Here is a 20,991-nt window from a genome sequence, read left to right on the forward strand (position 1 = left end):
CTTAAAATACTTTCCATTTCAATCGCTCAAAAAATCTCCTTGCTGAAGTATCTGTATCACATGAAGAAGTATTGAGGTTCTTAAAGCTACAGGAATCAGGTTCTTCTGAGTACCAGCTCCGTATTTGGCAGGAAACCATGGAGGTGAAAAGTGATGCTAGCGTTGTATCTTCCTACTGCACAAGCGCTCCTTCCATCTCGTTCCATCTTTCTTTCTTCCACAATAAACAGCAAAGGAAATAAAAGCAAGTGGCCTAGCAAGGAAAGAAATAAAGAAAACAACCCGCCTTCCGGGAAGCCTTGTCAGAGTATCTCATTATGCAGATAGAAAACTGTGAATCCAAAAAGGATGAAATAACTATATTCAGAATGTAAGGGCTAGTGAGTAGGGAAGATATTTGAAGGCTTAAATTCTATATTTTTTAATTTTCTAATTTGAGGCAGACTAACACTGATCTGTGCCCATCTGTTTGTGGTCTGGGCAGAATTCAATATTTGCCTTCCATGCCAATTTAGAACATTTCAATGTTAGATTTTATTCTCTCAGTTGAGAAAATAGTACACTTAGTATGTGCTAGAACACAAAAATAATGCCTTCACCACCTGCAACTTTGAATTGCATTGCCTTTTCTAACCATAGATATTTAGCGCTAGAATCCAAGGGTACCAAGGAGAGAATACAAAAGGACTTGGATGTTTAAATTACATCCAAATTTGTCCGCAATTTGGTCCTTACATGTCACTTGTAGATGAAAAACATTCTTGTGTCCCCAAATTGAAGAGTCCCATAGAGCTGCATGGGAAAGTATCTGCCATGCCATTCAGAATCAACAGTATTCTATCTCAAGTTACCTTAAGGAAAAATGTATGTGATGACTTTAGGGTTCTTGAAATCAGTCTGGATGATGTTCTTTCCTTAGCACTATTGCTCCCAAATCTTCCTTATCACACTTCTCTATAAGTTAGTAGTTTGGTTACAAATCCATCCATTGTCAGTGTGTAATGCCCAAGTCTCAGGACGACCACCGAGAGACCACCGAGAGTCAGACATTCCGAAATGCAAAAGCAAGGCTTTATTCAGGGGGGCTAGCTCTGGCCTGGTCCTACACTCCCATATAGTGGGAGCTAGGAGGAGGCCCTGAACTGCAATATTACAGGGCTTTTAAAGGCAAAGACCACAGATTTACATCAACACAGCAATCAGCTATTGGAGTGAGATAAGGTAGGGGTTAGGGACACTTCAGGGCAGTGGAAGCCAGTAGAGTCCTAATTAGCTGTCTGAGGGTAGTTTTATGGCTTTAGAAAACAAATGCCATCCCTTGAATTTACACGAGTTCTGCTTTAGAAAACAAATGCCATCCTCTCGAATTCTGGTTATTTTTTTTTTTTTTGCCAGTCCTAGGCTTGAGCTCAGGGCCTGAGCACTGTCCTTGGATTTTCTCAAGGCTAGAGCTCTACCAGTTGAGCCTCAGCACCACTTCCGGCTTTTTTCTATGTATGTGGTGCCGAGGAATCGAACCCGGGTCTTCGTGCATGCTAGGCAGGCACTCTACCACTAGGCCAAACTCCCGGCCCTGAATTCTGGTTAATTTTTAACACAGACAGGTCAGTTCCTGGGACTTAATGGCACCACAATTCTGTTTCTTAATTTATGTGCACTTTTGGGTCACTCACAGTTTACATAAACAACAAGATGGTGGCTGCTTCAGAACGGGGGCGCTGTTTTAGCTCCTCAAGTGTAAAGACATTTCATAATCATTTGATGGAACTAATATAACTTTTGTTCTTCAGATTTTATTAAATCGGGTAACAAGGAATATGGAACTTGCCAGGAGAGAGCTGGGTAGGTACCACCATCCTAAGTATGCAATAGAACCAACTTTTATCATCACAGCTTTAGAAAATCATTTGTAACTAGTAATCATTGAGGAAAGCTACCCACTAAAAATAACCAAGTGGATAACAGTCTGCATGACTGTGCTTTTTAGTAGAGATGTACATGATGTACGATGACTTCTCTGCCCTTTTCCTGATATAAATAGCTTTTTAATTTCTATTCCAATAATCCACACCAACGTGCCATCGTTTTGGATGTCATTCTATGACCTTATTCTGTTTTCGTCTAAACCAGGAAATGTGTGAGCCCTTAAAAGAGGACTTTTGGTCACAATACTTGCCATAACACTGACATTCAAGTGTTTAGACCTTTGAACGAGACAGAACCTTGGTAGCTCTAGCATGACTGCTAAAAGATTCTATGTCCACAGCTGGCTACAGACTATTCTCTGAGTTATACTACATTATGGCCCTGGTGCAGGACAAATACTGAGAATACAATGAGCATCTTGAGCCAGTGCTGTTCGTATGTAAACAGGAAAAGGGGGTTTGGTACCAAAATAGTCGCAAAAGAATACCACAAGCCTGTGAATAAAAGCCAAGCTTGAGAGATCTTGTATGACAAATAGTTACCAAAACAGACAAGAGATCATGACCAAGGAAAAGCATTCAGGTAGAATCTGAAGGTATAAAATTTTCGTGGGTATTCAGGAATCCCTTGGCAGGGTGAGGAGAAAATGATACAGGATGAGAAAGCCAACTAAACTATAAGCCACGTCTGAGCCCATAGAGTCGAGTCAAAACTCCTGACTCAAATGGAACAGGAAAATGGATCATGAGCGCTAGAGTTCAAAACCCAAAGTAGCCTCACAGTATGCAGAGCAGGTGGGTCCGTGTAATGGTCAATCTCAGGACCAGAGCTGTCTGTCTTTTTCCATGGGTTTAGGCACAAGTGTGAGGGTTGAGAGAACTCACACCACTGATGAGTAATGATTTACCAAAGTGGACCTATCCGAGGGAGATACATTTCCCCTTGTTAAAAGCTGTAGTCCACGAGTTCAGAAAAACTAGCTAGGATTTCTTACAACTATGTTGCATTTCACCTGAAAATATTTTATTACCTTTCAGGATACTTTGAGTATGATCATCCAGAAATTGCTATTACTATGAAGACCAAGGAGGAGATTAATGTCATGCTTAATATGGCTCTAGAAATTGTCAAGGTTTTCAAGTCAAAAGGAATTCTTCATAAAATTGAAAGCTCTGAAATCAATAAAGTAAGGTGGAATATTTTTAGAATACATTTATTTAGTATGTTGTGATCTGGATGACTATTTTTGATTCTTTGCAATGAAAAGTATTCTTGAAAGATGAACATTTTACTTAAAATGATTGTTTGGAGACAAATATCTACTATAGTTTTCTTAATGAATTCCCAGGGGTCAACTTTTTTTTGCCATAGGGGGAGGTATTATATCTTTCTACCAAACCAAGGATCTAGTGAACCTACTCCATTCTAAGCTAGAATGGGTACAAGTATGCTCTTGGGAACTATCTCTGGTGCCTAAATATCATTTCTACTGTAAACTATAAAAGCAGTCAGTTGTAGAGCTGGGAAAAACTACATTATCTAAGTTATGAAAATAATATCATAATATGCTCATTGTATGAACTCCAATTATATATATTGCTTATTCAATTAAAATCTTAATGGATTCATTTAGGAACTTTAGAATTAATCAGATTTCAGCAGAGTGCTCAAAACAAGATAATGGAGAAAAATATACTCTTGGCAATTGAAATTAAGAACTATAAACCTTGAAGCATGGGACCAATATAAAATACAAAACATACCTTGTAAGAACTGAAATTCCCTACCAAATTCATGTTTCTATGGAGCAAGAGTGGAAACCATGTTCTATAAGGGACAACGTAATAAATATATTATGTGAGCCTGTGTGGCTTGTTGGGGGCCGAGTGTGGGGTCAGAGTGACCTTGGACCTGCACAACTGAGTACACAAGGAAGTACGCTATTATCATGATGACTTTGGGCTGTGTCAATCGCTTCTCACTTAACTTATCTGAGACTTGATTGCTGTTTTGTACGAATGGCAGTTTCCTGGTTTTAAGAAAAGTATTTAAGATTGGAACTTGTTGCTACTGTGGAGCAACACGGGTATGGGGAGGGACACCCAGGGCCAGCCTGATGTCCCCCGGAGCCAAGCAGATGGTAAGTATCCATGATCCAGCCCTCCTCCAATTACCGGGGAAGAAACCACACTGAACCAGGAGCTGTGTCAGCCATGAAAGCACAGCAGGCAAAGCGTCAGGCAATTAGTTATATACTGTTGGGGAAAGAGAAGGTGGGAACTGGGAAGCTAGCCAATAGGAAGAGAGCCATCCTGCTATCACTAAGGTTCCAGGGCAAACTTTTAGGTACTGGGCAGGACCAGTGCAGGATTGCGCAGGGGACCTGCGCTGCAAGGCCCCCATTCCCCCCAGTCGAATCATGAGCAGAGAGATAAGAGAGGTAGGCAAGGAACACAAGGAATGCCTGGCCAAAGCCCTTTCCGCTGAGCTGGACTGATGAACAGGCCGCAGAGATGGAGATAAGGCCCCAACAGGAACTTGAAATAAACGGGCTGCAGTCTTAAGCTCACAGCGTTCTTGGGCTGCTGACTTGGGCTGTAGTCCTCCCAAGGCCGTCTTTTTCTTGTCTTCTTCTTTTCCAAGTCCTCACCCCCTAAATCAGGAATTCTGGTTCACTGCCGGCTGGCTCCAGCAGTGGCTACTCTTTCATCAACTCAATTCTGCAATGATAGCAGCTCTATAGTTATAGGAAATATGTAGTGAATAAACATGCAAGTACAGATGAATGGATACAAAAAAAGTGATATATGTATATATATACACACACACACACACACACACACACACACATACATACGTACATACATACATACATACATACACACACAATGGAATTCTACATAGCCAACAGACAAGGTAAGATAATGTCAGTTGCTGGGAAGTGGATGAAACTAGAGCAAATCATGTTGTGAGATAAGCCAAGACCGAACAAAAGGGGCATGATCTCCTCGATATGTGGATATTAGATCCAAACAGTACAAGAGCAATGACTTAATCCTCGGGTACTCAAGGTCATTGACACAATCTTGGAGCTATAAATATAACTGCATAGACATAAAAATCTATGATTGGATATATACCCTATAGACATAATGTTATATAGATCAATATGTATCTATGACTTACAAACTCTCAGCTTAATTTTAATTTTGTTCTTAAATTTATGTGCCAGTGATTGCATATAGAGATCCCATTCTTGAATACTTATTTGTTAAACTTGACATTTGAAATATAATGTAAAAAATCAATGCTAATAAAATCTTTTTTTTTTTTGCCAGTCCTGGGCTTGAGCTCAGGGCCTAAGCACTGTCCTTGGACTTTCTCAAGGCTAGAGCTCTACCACTTGAGCCTCAGCACCACTTCCGGCTTTTTTCTATGTATGTGGTACCGAGGAATTGAACCCGGGTCTTCATGCATGCTAGGCAAGCACTTTAACCACTAGGCCAAACTCCCGGCCCTGTTAATAAAATCTTTTTAAAAAATGGAACACAAGTGACAGAAATAGGTCTCTCATATCAGTAAGTACTTCAATTACAATTGAACCAACTATCCAATTGAAAATCAAAGATGAGCAAAATGGATAACATAACATGATCTAACTTCATAGTCCACTTGGGAAACTGTCTAGACTAGCTTTGTGCCTCCTGCCATCTCAGCCTCCTGAGTAGCTAGGATTACAGCAGGTGTGAGCCATCAGTACCGAGCCAAATCATAATAGTCATGATTTGGATGCATTTTGTGCATCTGTACCTCAGAGAAAAGATGTGCTTTATGCAGCTTAATATAGGTCTTCACAATATTGATCAGAGATTAAGTTTTCATGAAAACTCAAGATCAGGAATAGAAAATAGTATATGTTGTGACCTAGATTGGAAATATTCCCAAAAATTCATGTACTAAAAGTGTGGTCACCAGTTTGTGATACAAGAGGAAGGTCCTACAAACTTAAAAGAGTAGGGCGGGGAGCTTGGCCTAGTGATTAAAGTGCTTGCCTAATATTCATGAAGACCCGGGTTAAATTCCTCAGTACCACATATGTAGCAAAAAGCCAGAAGTGGTGCTGTGGCTCAAGTGGGAGAGCCCTAGCCTTGAGAAAATCCAGGGACAGTGCTCAGGCCCTAAGCCCAAGACCAGGACTGGCAAAAAAAAAAAAAAAAAAAAAAAAAAAAAAAAAAAAAAAAGAGTAGGGAGGAAGTTGAAGGGGGAGTAGTCACTGTGGGTGTGCCCTTCAATGGGCTAGGGCCCTGGCTCCCTTCTCTTGCTGCTTCCCCAAGCCCTCATGGGAGAGGCCAGCTCTAACATGTGACACTCACCATGTGCTACTTACTATGGCCCTGAAATAATAGAGCTAAATGATCATGGGCTGAAAGCTTAGGAACCATGAGTCAAAATAAAATTTTGTTCCTCAAACTTGACTCTCTCAGTGTCTTGTCACAGGAGACAACAGTTTATTGACACAGTTAATTACACAGCTTTTATTTCTTTTTTAACATTCTGTGAACAACAACTGAGTCCATTTTCTTTCTTAAATTGTATCATTTTTAGTTAATAATGGCCAAAAAGAGAGAAGTGCTTGATTTTCAATCTGTTGTCAACCCTCTAACAGTTGAAGAAACTTTGTATCATATTCCATGGCTTGCTAAAGATAACAAGAGTATTCAATATATTCAGGTGAGATTTGTATTTTCTGGCTATATCATCCTCAATGAACCCAAACATCTTGAAAAAGTTAGGATTTGGGGTGGGAATAGAAGGGAAAAATTAGAAGAGAGAGAAGGAAAGGGTGGCATTGTTTAGCAAGAAAAGTATTATCTGAATTAAGTAAATATAATCCCTCTGTACATCAACTTTAAAATAACACTAATTTTTAATCTAAGGATTTAACCAGAGTATTTGCTTGTTATAAGCTCTCTTACTGTACTTTGCTAGTTATAGAAAAAAAATTCAAAATCCCTTTGGAAACACAGAAAACCCCTTTCCAGTCTGTTCCTGCCACCTCTCCACCTTCCTTTTCTGTTTCACATTTACCCAGGTACCTGTCTTAACACAATCATTCCCCTGCTGGTTTCTAGTGCTCCACCCCCTTTCTAGAGGACCTCAGAGAACAGGATGTGTGGCCTGCCTGCTGACCACCTACTAGCCTGTGTCCCTCTTGAACTTGGCAGAGCAAAGCTGCCACCATCGTATGAAATACCTGCTTTTATTGTAGCTCAACTACGCCACATTGCAATTAGTTATACATTTCTGCTAACTACTATATTTTCTAGCTCATTCAAACTGTTGGATACCCAGCTCTTATCATGTTGCACAATGCATAACGGGTACTCAATTAGTGTTGGTGGAATGAACAACATAGGAGTCTAACTTCAGTGTGGGGTGGTGGTGGTTGTTTGTTTGGTGCTGCTACTCAGGCTTGAACTCAGGGCCAGAGCACTGTGCTTGAGTGGGATTTTTTTTGCTCAATGCCAGCACTCTACCACTTGAGCCACAGCTCCACTTCCAGCATTTTGGTACTTAATTAGAGATAAGAGTCTCACAGACATTCTTGCCTGGGTTCACTTTGAAATCCTCAGGTCTCATCTTCCTGGGTAGCTGGGATTACAGGTGTGAGCCACCAGTACCCAGCCTACTTTGTTTTAATAGTATTATTTCTCTGTCTATTTGATACCAAAAGATCAGTTATATTTTCCCACCAAATATTTATAGTGAATGGTTAATATTGACCAAATTTAACTATTTTGAGTGTGAGGATATGTGACATATATGTGCCACTAGCCAACATTTAAAAAAAAAAACAACTATGAATTCTACCGTTACATTCTTGTACATAGGAAAGAAGGCCATACACCCCCTCATCCATGCACAAATACTCCATCTGAAATTTACTATGAACATGCACTTCTTCTCTTTGCTAGTCATAATTCCTGCTTCCCCTGTCAAATTTATTACCAGCAAAGTATTTTAGATATTATTGAATATATACTTGGAAAGGTAAAATATATTAAAATGTTATTATTCACAATCACTGCCAACAAACTGTTTATAAGTGATGTATTTGCTGTCATTTCTTCTTTTAGGAAAAAGCCAAAATTTTAACTTATGATTGTGGAAATGATATGTTTGAAGAAGGGGATGAGGCTCAAGGAATCTATATAATTATTTCAGGCATGGTAAAGGTAAAGCAAAGATATATTCAAGTTGACGTCTAAGTATTAGTTTAGAAAACCTTTATAAAATTGAGAATTTCTATCTTCCCATTATGAGAAATGCACTGTTCCTTTTTTCAGCTACCATAGAAATGATCATTTTCACAATCAGAGACAATAGCCAATTATTTTTTAAAGCCATAGTCTCTTGTAGGTTCATAACTTTTTCTTATCTTTTAAGATGGAAAATTGTATTGTACACTTATTTCCTTCTGTTTATTATGAGTGGAGAATTTGGCATTTTGCAGTGGGTATAGATTAAACAAGAGAATTCGGAAAGTTTAGAGTATTTAAGAATGCTTTGGGTTTGGGTCATATTTAAACATTTCAATACATTTACTTGAAAAGGAGAAATAAGTATATCTCCAAATAGGTGCACATTATAGTTGTTAAATCAAAAGTGGGGAAATCATAAATTAGATGCTTTTGATAATAGAAATTAATTGGCATTTTTTTTATCTCTTTCTTGGTTCGTAAATAGCTTAAAAGATCAAAGCCAGATGCAGAGGCTGATGCAAAACACTTAGAGAAGAAAGCTGGACCCATACTCTACAAAGACTATGTGCTCAGTGGGGAAATCATAGGAGAATTGAACTGTTTAATTAATCATCCTATGGAATATTCTGCCACCTGCAAAACTGTTGTGGAGGTCAGACAGCGCCACCTTTGTCATATATTGTGTCTCATTCAGCATCTAATGTCCAATTTAAGGTCTTTACCATGTGTCTACAAACTAGTAGCAATTTATCTTATTTCATTGTTGTTGTTTCTTAAGAAAAGTATAAGAACTTTGTTAAAAAATTATTTACCCACCTACCACAATATTCTGACCAAATGCCTTGTAGAAATGAACCTACCTTAGTGAAAGAAGCATGTAACAAGATTAACTGATTATATGAGCAGTTCTGAAGTAAACTTTGGTGGGATATGTTGACTATCAATAGTGTAATTTGGAAGATAAGGAAGAAAAAAAGTCAGAGGTAGATGTGACTAATAGATTAAAATGAAGTAAATCTTTTTCTAGACATAGGGTCAGGCATGTTGGATCACACCTGTAATCCTGTAAACCATCAAGAGGGTAACAGTGGTTTGAGGCTAGTTTAGACAAAAGGTTACTAGATATGGTACCTCACATCTGCAGTCCTAGCTATGTAGGAGAATAAATAGGAGACAGTCCAAGGCCAGCCTTGGGCAAAAAAATAAATGACCAAAAGGGCTTACGGGCATACCTCAAGTGGTAGAGCACCAGATTAGCAAGCACTAGGCCTTGAGTTCAAACACTGCTTGGGGGCTGGGGAAGAGAGAGAGAAACAGAGTCAGAGACAGGGATTATTATTTACTTTTTAATCACCTTTAAGTAGTTGTACTAAGCAGATGCCATATAACAAAGCAGTTTGTACATACAATAAATCTTTTTGTCATTTTGATTAGAACAGTAGCTTTTCTTTTAAGATTTTATTAACACTGCTTTTTATATCATCTTTCAAGTGTCATCTTTACAAACAAGTATTCAAGAAGGGAATTTCTATATGCAATCACTGACACATAGATTTTAGGACCTAATTAAAATTAAGCTAGGGGTTGGTATGTCATAGACACTTATTAATATATGTAAGAAAATATGTTTATAGAGTATATAGCCCATCATAGATTTTTATGTCTATGTAGTTATGTTTATATCTCCAAGACCATGTCCATAACCTTGGGCACCCAAATACTGAGTTATCGCTCTTGTACTGTTTGGATCTAATATCCACATATCAAGGAAACCATGCTCCTTTTGTTCCTTTGGTCTTGACTTATCCCACTCAACATGATTTGCTCTAGTTTCATCCACTTCCCAGCAACTGACATTATTTTATCTTGTCTGTTGGCTATGTAGAATTCATATATATATATATATATATATCACATTTTTGTATCATTAATCTGTAGTGGGACATATGGGTTGTTTTTAATCACTTGGCTATTGTGAATAGTATAGAGATAAATATGGCTGAGCAGGTGTCCTTATCATATCCTGAGTTATGATGCTCAGGGTAGATGCTCAGGAGTGATGAAATAATGAATACTCAAATTAGCTTGTAAAATCCACAATAAAAGAATAAGATTATATACAGATAAATACACACAACTGTAAATAGATTAGTAAAAAGTACAAGAGACCATTAACATGCTATGAGCTTAACATAATTTCACAAAGTAGATGTATATCAAAATAATATATATATATATTCCATTAAATATATGTAATTTTGAAAATGAATACTAGAGAATCTCTCATGGGATCACAGGGTCTTTTATAATTTAATATATGCCCAAATCAAAAGGTATTTATCAATACACACATTTTACTACATTTTTCAGATCATAGTACATATCTTATATAACTTAAATTGTTAGTGTTAAGGTATAGCCTGATTTTGAAATACCAAATTTATACCTTCCTTTTTCCAGACATGTTTTATTCCCAAGCAGCATTTATATGAAGGATTTAAAGACTCCTTTCCTGACATGCAAGATAAAATGTGGCAAAAAATTGGGCTTGGCATTACTGCCCAAAAAATAAGGGAAAATTTATCCTATGAGGTAAGAGGAATTTCTGAGTGAAATTGCATTGAAATGCAGTCAGAAAATGACTATAAACTTAAATCAAGCTCTTCCTGAACAAATATTAGAAGTTGCGTTTGCCTTACAGGAATGGAACTACAAGATGCAATTAAAGCTCTGTAACATTTATGTACAAAATATACCAAAGACCACCAAAACAGATATCTATGATGAAACTGTAACCCATGTTATCCTCATACATGGAGCTGTAGAGGACTGTCAGTTACGCAAAGCATATAAGGCACCATTTTTAATTCCTATAACATGCCATCAGGTAAAGAAACATTTATTCCTGTCTTCAGGTCAGTATATCCATTTGAAGAAAAAAAAAATGTCATTATGATCAGTCTTTCTTAGCCAGGCACTGGTGGCTCATGCCTGTAATCATAGCTCCCCAAAGGCTTAAATGTATGGACTGTAGTTCAAAGCCTGTTGGGGCAGAAAAGTCTCTGAGTCTTCTCTACAATTAGCCAGCAAAAAGCCAGAAATGAAAGTGTGGTTCAAATAGTAGAGTGCCAAACTAAGCTGTAACAAAATGTTACTTCTTTTGTTCTCTGTAGAGCGGCTGGCTTTAAATGAACAGAACCTGAAATGTTGTGGAATTTTTAAAGTCTAAAATAAAAGTATTGATATGCAGGGCAGGCCATGGGGAAGGAGGTAGAAGAATGAAGTGTGGGTAGAGGGAATCCTACAAGACAATTAAGAGGAGATTGAAGCACTGGTGTTATACCCTTTAGAGGAAATAGAAGGTACCTTACTCTGTGTTCCTTTCATGTGTGCATGTGTGTGTGGGGGGGAAGACTTTGCCCTTGCTTGGCAAGCCATCTCTTCAGCTGCATACTTCTATTTTTGAAGTAGAGTAGCAGAGCTCTGGTAGAGAGTGACTAATCATGTAGACAGGCAAGAGATTCTCAAAGTAGCATGAAACCTACCCAACTACATCAATAACTCTACACAACTATGTGGATAACCCTGCTCTGTGAATTTGGGTACCAATGTTTTTCAAGACTGTTGCATTCTTCAAGTGGAAACAAAGGACAACAATATCTAACTGAAGTCCATTAGATTTTTAAACTTTCTGCCATAGTCTTTATTTGATTTTTTTAAATTTAGCTTTTAAAAGCTCATAGATAATTAAGTCCTATCATCTGTTCATTTGGAAGAGAACCAAAATAATTTTTAAAGTCCATGAAAGTACACATAACAGTGACCTCCATAAAATCAACTCACTCCGGCATTTCGAGATCTTCATTTTGTTTGTACTGATTTATTCATCTTTTCAATTTTCTCTCAAATGTTTTTTAGAAAGGGCCTGAAATAGCAGCCTTATCAGAGAAACATTTAATTTTGTGACATTTGCTCAGAAATAAATTTGCATTCTATCAACTTTCAGATACAAGGCACTGAGAATTTTACAAAAGTAATGATTATTCAAACATCAATTGATATGAAAAAATCCAGACTGAACCCTAGAAAGTATAGGGCTCCACAGAAAATTTCTCTGGAATCATCATTAATAGGTGAGTGAGATTTAGTTGGGCAATGTGAAAACTTTCTCTCCCTTGAATAGTCAAATATATATTGGGTATATGCATTCTGTAGAGTATTGAGAAATTCTTTATAATGCCACTTTGCTGTGTTAGAGTTTCATTGTTGTAACAAATACCTAGTAGAAACAACTTCAAGGAAAATATTGTATTTGGGGCCATGATTTCAAGGGTTTGAAAGGGTTTACTTGCTTGTCTCTTTTTTTTGTTTGTTTTTGTTTTTTGTTTTTTTTGCCAGTCCTGGGCTTGGGCTCAGGGCCTGAGCACTGTCTTTGGACTTTCTCAAGGCTAGCACTCTACCACTTGGGCCTCAGCACCACTTCTGGTGTTTTGCTATGTATGTGGTACAGAGGAATCGAACCCAGGTCTTTGTGCATGCTAGGCAAGCACTGTACCACTAGGCCAAACTCCCAGCCCCTGTTTTTGTTTTTTTTGTTGTTGTTTTTTTTGCCAGTCCTGGGTTTGAGCTCAGGGCCTGAGCACTGTCCTTGGACTTTCTCAAGGCTAGAGCTGTACCACTTGAGCTTCAACACCACTTCCGGCTTTTTTCTATGTATGTGGTACCGAGGAATCAAACCCGGGCCTTCATGCATGCTAGGCAAGCACTTTAACCACTAGGCCAGTCTCTTAGCCATAGGCTCTGCAGAGCAGCACAATGTTAGAAGCCCATGGTGGAAAATGGTGCCTGCTTTATGGTGGCTGGTAATCAGAGTAAGGAAGGAAGAGGTCAAGGCAAGGTATACCCTTCAAAGACAGTGACCTACACTAGGACCAGAGTTCAAGTTCCACAACCAACAACAACAACAACAACAAAGGAAGGAAGGAAGGAAGGAAGGAAGGAAGGAAGGAAGGAAGGAAGGAAGGAAGGAAGGAAGGAAGGGAAAAAATACCCCCAAAGTTCTCTGAATTCTTATTTTTACTGTTGTTCTTTTTTCTCCTTCCCACTTTGGTTAGACATGGTTGACAAGAATGCTGAAGATTGAAGCCATTGTTGGTGCAGCTGTTGGCAGAGCAGTCCTGGAGGAGAAACACACATCCACAAATGAACGGGAAGAAATCTCTACCGCTACCCTAAGATGCTCTCGAAGCACAGAAAAAAAATTGGACTTTTTAAACAGCCAGTTCAAAACATGTCTCTTTCTCTAAAAATGCCTTTGACTTAAGCAACTATTTTCGAATACGCAAACATCTCGAAGAATCCTGAGTCAGTTTTAGTTGTAGAAGGCAACAAATAAGTCTGTGTCATCCAGCTAGTTTGCACATTGCTCTTGGAGCAATAGTGGTTTGATTCATCTCATGAATAATAAAAATGCTATTAAAATGCAGTTTAAACATGCCCTTGACCCACGCATTGATTCTTTTGCCACACATCTCACTTCATTCATCTTGGAAGCTCTCTAGAGAGTCACGATTGTCAAGAATGGAAATAGTCACAGACGGAAACCACAGAAACCAACCCTAAATGGAATATTCAGCTCCTGCTCTGTGCATCACTGTTTTCATTACAATCAACACAATACCTGCTATAAAGCAATCTTCACAGTTAACAACTAGAGCATGCTTTCTGTAGATAAGGGATATGACACACTGCCTACTACACAACTCTGTACTTACTAAATCATAACAACCATAAAAGTTAGTTAATTTATGAATGAAGAAATCAGTGAATTTGAGTAATTTGTGGAAAATCTCACAGCCAGCAGATTCCAGAGCACAGATTTGTAAATAAATGATCACACTATATATTCTCCAGGGTGACAAACTGTAAATATGTGAAGAATGAATAGAAAGTAAAATAGATGACTTCAAAATCAGGCTTTCCTTGGGAGATGTAAATTCTGGATGCTGTGTCAAGTGACTGGTTGTAGATATAGATTTTAAGAACCAAATAGAGACTTCAGTCACTGAGTTGTCCTTGTGGAAAACACAATGTGGTAATTTGTTTTTTTTTTAGGAAAAGTCACTACCAATTCTTTTCAGTTAATCTCAATCATTTTTTTCCAATGTCAATGGGTGTGAATGATCTGAAATCCCTTTCATGAGTCGCCCTCTCCTGAGATCTGAATCAAGTGAGAAGCAAGACAAAAGAGGTGTTTAGAGAGTAACACATACACAACACACACACCTTTTTTACTGAGCAAGCTACTATACATTAGAAATAGCTCAGGATATTGAGATATCACATAGGAATAAAAACACCAACTGCAAAGGAACTCAGCAAGGTAAAATTTACTTCTGCAGAAAGGTGCACCACCAGCCAAAAATCTGACAAGCAAGTACAGGGAACCGGCAGAATGCGCCCTTGTGATCCTTAGCTCAGCACGCCCTGCCCTTCTGTTCACATTGGCTGAGCTCAGGTTCACAATCTGCAGAAGGATGTGGCTTGAGAATCAGGATGTCATTAAAATCCAAGGAGCTTCTAACAGGATGTCTTAAAGTGCTCAGAAGACGCACGTATGTAACTAAGATACAATCAACAAGAACCAAACCAGATGGCCAAAGCGGGAACACTTCAGGAAAATCATTCAAGATTAACAGAAAGGAAGTAAACTAAGTTGATAGAAAAGACACTTTTTCTCACACATGTAAGAGAACAGGTTGCCTTCTTTACCCTCCAATCAGAAAGACAAAATAATGCAGGCCTTTACCATTAAGTTAAATGCCTAGCTGAAAAATCAGGTAAAATGCAGGACTTCTAAGGGTACATTCACTACCCAAAATATTGGGAAGAAGGAACTGCCCAAATAACATCCAATGCTGTGGCTCTAACTTTATTAAGCAGATGAACAATGTCCCAGAGAATGCAGGAGGTGGAGACAGATAAGCAATGCAAGCTCATTGGCGAACTCAGCAAGAGAAGGGGGAAGTGACTTCCAGAAATAGCACTTGTCATTTTCAGGGAGCATGTCACATGTCAAGAACTCATCTGAAAGTTTTGCTCTCACTGGCTTTTGTAGACAAAGTAATGAAGCTTAGAGAACTGAGATAAAGTCACCAGTCACTGATAGGATGACATTGGAGCTCCAAACCTCTGAAGATTCAGAATAAGTTTTTGATGCCTTTTAGATTGTCTAGATTTCCTTTTGGAATATATGCCAATGAAGCAAAGTACTCATTCCACAGTGTTTAGTTTTTGTCAGTGTCTAGCCTAGATTGTAGTGTGTCAATTATCTCCCTGCACAAATTAACAAAGTATTAAATAATCCTGGGATTGTGCATGGTGAATATACCCAGCTCATGGTAGAAAAGGGAGCTGTGATCAGTGCATTTGATCTCCCATTGGACTTCCAGAGATAACCCATTTATTTGTTGTTGATGCCTAATGCACAGTCCACTGTGTTAGTCCTGGGTTTTGAACTCAGATACGGGTGCCATCCCTGAGCAGCTTTTGCTCAAAGTTAGTGCTCTAACATTTGAGCAGAGTGCCACTTCTGACTTTTTCTGAGTAGTTTATTGAAAATAAGAGTCTCATTGACTTTCATGCGTGGGCTGGCTTTGAACTCTGATCCTCAGATCTTTGCTTCCTGAGTAGCAGCTAGGATTACTGGCATGAGTCCCCTAATTCCTGGCTTGCTTTTAAATGTTTTCTAACAAAGGTTTTCTTTAATCCTTTGACTCTGAAACATTTTTACGTTTAGCTTAAAATTTAGTGTTTGCCTATTTTTCTTTCTTTTTTTCTGAAATATTTAACATCTAACTTTCGTAGGAAAGTCTGTACATTTCATTCTTCTGAAGGGAGCAGCATCCACAACGAGACCTGGGTTTCCCCCCTGCCAGTTCCATTTACAAGAATATCTTAGAGAACTGAGCAAGGTTCTGATCTGTTGCCAGATACTAATGAGAATAACCTTCTAGCTTGTCATGTTCCTTGGCAAACTATGCTAAAATCCCTTCATTTGGGTATTCAAAGTTCATCCACAGGCCGGGAGTTTGGCCTAGTGGTAGAGTGCTTGCCTAGCATGCTAAAGACCCGTATTCGATTTCTTGGTACCACATACATGGAAAAAAAACCAGAAGTGGTGCTGAGGTTCAACTGGTAGAGCTCTAGCCGAGAAAGTCCAAGAACAGTGCTCAGGCCCTGAGCTCAAGCCCAGGACTGGCAAAAAAAAAAAAAAAATCATCCACAGAGTTGCTGGAGCTCAGTTGTAATGTCCTATTTAAAAATTATTTTAAAATTATGTCCTTTTAACTTAAAGAGAGTCTTCTCTGAAGAAGAAACAAAAATGGCCTATAGACACATGAAGAAATGCTCAACATCTCTGGTCATAAAAGAAATGCAAATCAAAACAACTCTAAGATTCCACCTCACTCCAGTTAGAATGGCCAGGATCAGGAAAACGAATAATAACAGATGCTGGAGGGGATGTGGCCAGGAGGGATCACTACTACACTGTTGGTGGGAGTGCAAACTCGTTCAACCACTATGGAAAGCAGTGTGGCAGTGCCTCAAAAGGCTAAACATAGAACTCCCCTATGACCCAGCAATTCCACTACTTGGCATTTACCCAATCATCCAGAAACAAGGGCATACTAAATCCACTAGCACAACAATGTTCATTGCAGCACTATTCACCATAGCAAAGATATGGAACCAACCTAGATGTCCCTCAGTTGATGAATGGATCGACAAGTTGTGGTATTTGTACACAATGGAATTCTATGCTGCTGTCAGAAAAAACAACATCGCCCCATTTGTTAGGAAATGGAAAGTCTTAGAAAAAATCATATTAAGTGAAGTAAGCCAGACTCAAAGGAACATAGGCTCAATGGTTTCCCTCATTCGTCATAATCAGTAGAAACCTTGGGCTCTACTAGCAGAGATCTGCAATAGAGCAAAATCTAGATACATAAGGCCATATAGTATGAAGCTAATTGAAAGGACCTCCAGGATACTGAAACAAAAGCCATATAACGAATGATTGTTGTCCTTAATGTACTATGTTATCTCTCATCTCCTTTGCTGTCCCTTGGGTATCTCATATTGTTATAGTATCTCACTTTGTTATCTGATATATTGAATTTATTTGTATTTGGTTATTTGAAATTTGATAGTGTGGGGGGTGTGGGGGGAGGGTAATGGGTACCAAGACATGTGAAAGGGTATCAATGTATGTGAATTAATGCACCATCTATCTGGCAAATATCATGTAACCCTTTTATTAATTACAATAAAAAATTATGTCCTTTTAAAAAACGATTAGCAGTCGTCAGGACTCTCCGACGCAAACCTCTGACGTTAGTAGGACTTTCAGTAGCTCATCTTCTGCGTCATGAATTAACTGTACTCACCCCAGACCTCACAAGCCGCTCCCCTAGTCATAGCTATTGTGTGAGCTCTTTCTTCCAGAAAATTTCACATCCCAGTCCTTTTGTTATCCACAAAATGTTCCAACATGGGTTTTCAGGAGTGCAAAAATAATTGAGAGCAAATGACCATATTTAGGTCTTGGAAACCAAAGTTGCTTCCTAGAATTACTCTTACACAAAAAGATTTTCATCTGCCTTGGTAGCCGATGCCAGCCCAGAATCTCAAAACCCCATCAGATATGGGAAGCCATGACAGCCTATAAACATACCTGTCTACAACATCTTGCTAACACAGTATCAAGACATAGACAAGGGTTCAAGGTCAAGTTGGTTTTTAAACAAGCTCTTGTTAAATAGGACAATAAATAGAAAAAGCCCATCACTTATTGAATGTATATCTTAGCTCTGTCACTTAGTATTGAGATGTCAATGAGCAAGTCTATGAATCTGGGACTCCCATCTTTATAATTTTTACATGAAAAAAAAGAACTTTCATCTAAGGCATTTGGCAGTGAGCCTTAATTATTAGAAAGCTTGTTAACAAATGGTTATGATAACTCAATGTATCTTCTAATAGTAGAAGTACAGAAAATTAGTCTTCACAATGGTTATTAACTCCCCCCACAATAATGACAAACAGTAGGAAAGTAAATTCAAATATCCCAACCCAAATAGTTGTGAATTCACCAGCATCTGCTCATAAAAGCCCAAGGCTTTTCAATTCAAGCCACGTAAAACTCTAATTTCCACCATAATTTAAAGATTTGTTATTCTAGCCCCTTTGTGGGTGTGTGTTAAGATACATTCATCTGTGAAGAGATGGGAGTTTATTTAGCCCATATACCGTTTCACAGTAATAAATTGCATAATAAATGTCTTCAGTGACCTTGTGAAATCATTGTTCATGACAGTAGCTCACATTTCCACAGCTCATCTGCGCCATCTAGTGGTCTGAGTAGAACTGCAGCCTGAAAAGAAAGAAGCAATACCCCAAATGACTATGGGCTGACTGACTTGTTATCTATTATATCTCCTACATAGCCTTAGGGGCTCGGTGTGCCAGTGCACACTTACAATCCTAGCTAATTAGGCGGTAGATATTGGGTTTGAGTCAAAAATTAGTGAGTCTCCATCTCAACAAAAAAACTGAACGTGGTGGTTTGTACCTGACATTCCATCTGTGTGGGAAGCTGTAATGGAAGGGTTATGGTGCAAGGTTAGTCCTATCCAAAAAATAACTACAGCAAAAAGAACAAGTGGGTCAAATGATAGAGTGGCTGTGAGCAAGTGCAAGTCGAGAGGAAGAGAGAGAGAGAGAGAGAGAGAGAGAGAGAGAGAGAGAGAGAGAGAGAGAGAGAGAGAGAGGGGAGTTGATAGCTTGAGGAAGTGCTACCTGAGGTTTATAAAATATGACCCTTATAAACCCAGCTCAGTTCTACCAACTAGGCTTCAGACTGACAATGAATGAGCATTCAGTAGTGGTACACACTAGACACTATATTGGAAATTAAATATATAACTTATGGACATAGGAGGAAAAAGCTGGGAGAAGGAGAGGGAAGGGATGACTTTGTCCAAAAAGAAATGTACTCCACCTGACTTACATAATCTAACCTCTCTCTATATCACCTTTATACTAACAATGAAACCTTTCTTTAACGTGGATGTTGGAGAAATATCAATGTGACAGAATACACTAGGCAAAGAGGAGCATGTTTAAGATAAGGCTAATGACATAGCAAGGGTCAATTCATGCGGAGATTTGTGGACTGGAATAAGAAAGTTCTGTATTCCGCTGGGTACCAGTTGGCTCATACCTGTAATCTGAACTACTCAAAAGGTTGAGATCTGAGGGTTTGGGGGAGAGAAGTCCATGAAACTCTTACGTCCAACTGACCACCAAAGAGCTAAAAATGGAACTGTAGCTCAAGTGTTAAAGTGCCAACCTTGAGCCAAAAAGATAAGGGACAGAGCCCAGGCCATGAAGTTAAGCCCCAATACTAGCACACACGCACACAAAAGAGAAAGGGGAAGAGGGGGAGGGGGGGAAGACAGAAAGAGGGAGAGAGGGATACGTAGAGGGTGGGAGGAAGGGAGAGAGAGAAGAATGCGAGGGAAGGGGCAAAGATATTGAACAAATGAGTGACCAAACATCAAATAATGATCACAAAAGCAATCCATGATTCTTGTCTCTAGATTCATTTCATTTTAACCACTTCCCTATTGAAATACAATTAATGTATTCTAAAGCTCTATGGTTGGTTGAGGAAGGTGTGATGATAGGTAATCACTACTACAACCAAGGGGGGAAAAACCCCACAAATTCCTTTCTTCCCTTTGAAAGTCTGGTCCTCCCCCACAACTTACTTCTGCCAAACACTCATGTGTTTACTCTCTTTATGATTTAGCTTTGTCCAAAATGTCACAAAAGGTTAGTTTTAAGTCTAGCTTTCACCTGGCAGAATGCACTTGAAATTCATCCAAATTGCGGTATGCATTCACTGACCGTTATTGCTGGTCAGGATGGATGTGATGTGGCTTGTTCACCAGTGGAAGAGCACTTGAGCTCCAAGCTTAAGGGGCATAGAGGCCCAAATCTAAATGTAGACATTTAGAAAAAATAAGCTTTAGTTGAATAAATGCCTTCAAGTGGGATAGCTGGCCTCTGTGGGAAGCTTATCTCTGCACAATAAACCACCATATTGGTTTCCCAAAAGACTGGGTCATTGGACATTACAACATCAATGCATAGTCTCTAGCTTTCTGCATTCCTTGCAAGCAGTTGGTACTTGCAGTCTGTTTTCGCTGTGAATGTTAGCCATTCTACATAAAGGTATTTAGTGACACTCTTTCATGCCATACCCTACCTGCCATACAGTGGCCTTGGTAAAGAGTCAGTTGATATATTTTAGCATTTCTTTGTTAGATGTGTGTTTTGTCACAAGATTCTTTGAAAGTCCTTCCTACATTATATGTTCTACTACACTGTGGCTTCACTCTCTGCTATCATCTTTTCTCTCTGAAACCAAGTTCTCCTTGGGACTTTTCAAAAAGCAAAGTGACTTAATTAGTGGAGGTATGTGATGTGGAAGAACTCCCATGGGCTATTTGGATTCTCGCCTGGGGTTTCCCAGAGGCTTAGCGCTCTCCTGTGGGTGGCCAGCAGGCTCACTGTAATGGCTAAATAGCCCAGAGCCCAAAGGCTTTGACCTCAAGGGCATCCTTCACGTGTGTGCCTCCAACGCTCCTCCCCAGTCTCTTCTTCCTTCTGCTGATGCTCTTCTCCTTTCAGCTCTGGGCACACAAGGCCAGAGCCACACAGCTGCTTCTTCAGG

General features: G+C 39.0%; 1 protein-coding gene across 6 annotated transcripts in view; it reads left to right on the forward strand.

The window, feature by feature from the left end:
* Slc9c1 (solute carrier family 9 member C1) overlaps window positions 1–13,685 on the forward strand; it is a 66,726-nt gene extending 53,041 nt beyond the window's left edge. For 5 of the 6 annotated variants that reach the window (XM_090346683.1, XM_090346674.1, XM_090346658.1 and 2 more), the window contains 9 exons: window positions 1,791–1,842; window positions 2,964–3,112; window positions 6,532–6,657; window positions 8,064–8,162; window positions 8,674–8,841; window positions 10,650–10,781; window positions 10,891–11,076; window positions 12,196–12,322; window positions 13,304–13,685. In XM_090346683.1, the coding sequence (XP_090202809.1) occupies window positions 1,791–1,842; window positions 2,964–3,112; window positions 6,532–6,657; window positions 8,064–8,162; window positions 8,674–8,841; window positions 10,650–10,781; window positions 10,891–11,076; window positions 12,196–12,322; window positions 13,304–13,332 (1,068 nt within the window). In that variant the 3' untranslated portion in view covers window positions 13,333–13,685. Of the gene's footprint in view, window positions 1–1,790; window positions 1,843–2,963; window positions 3,113–6,531; window positions 6,658–8,063; window positions 8,163–8,673; window positions 8,842–10,649; window positions 10,782–10,890; window positions 11,105–12,195; window positions 12,323–13,303 lie in introns of those variants that run through there. The other variant, XM_090346666.1, reaches the window with a different exon arrangement.
* The last annotated feature ends 7,306 nt before the right edge of the window (window positions 13,686–20,991 follow it).

This window comes from Megascapheus bottae, chromosome 1, assembly GCF_031878675.1.
Source record: "Megascapheus bottae isolate mThoBot1 chromosome 1, mThoBot2.hap1, whole genome shotgun sequence".
NCBI lineage: Eukaryota > Metazoa > Chordata > Mammalia > Rodentia > Geomyidae > Megascapheus > Megascapheus bottae.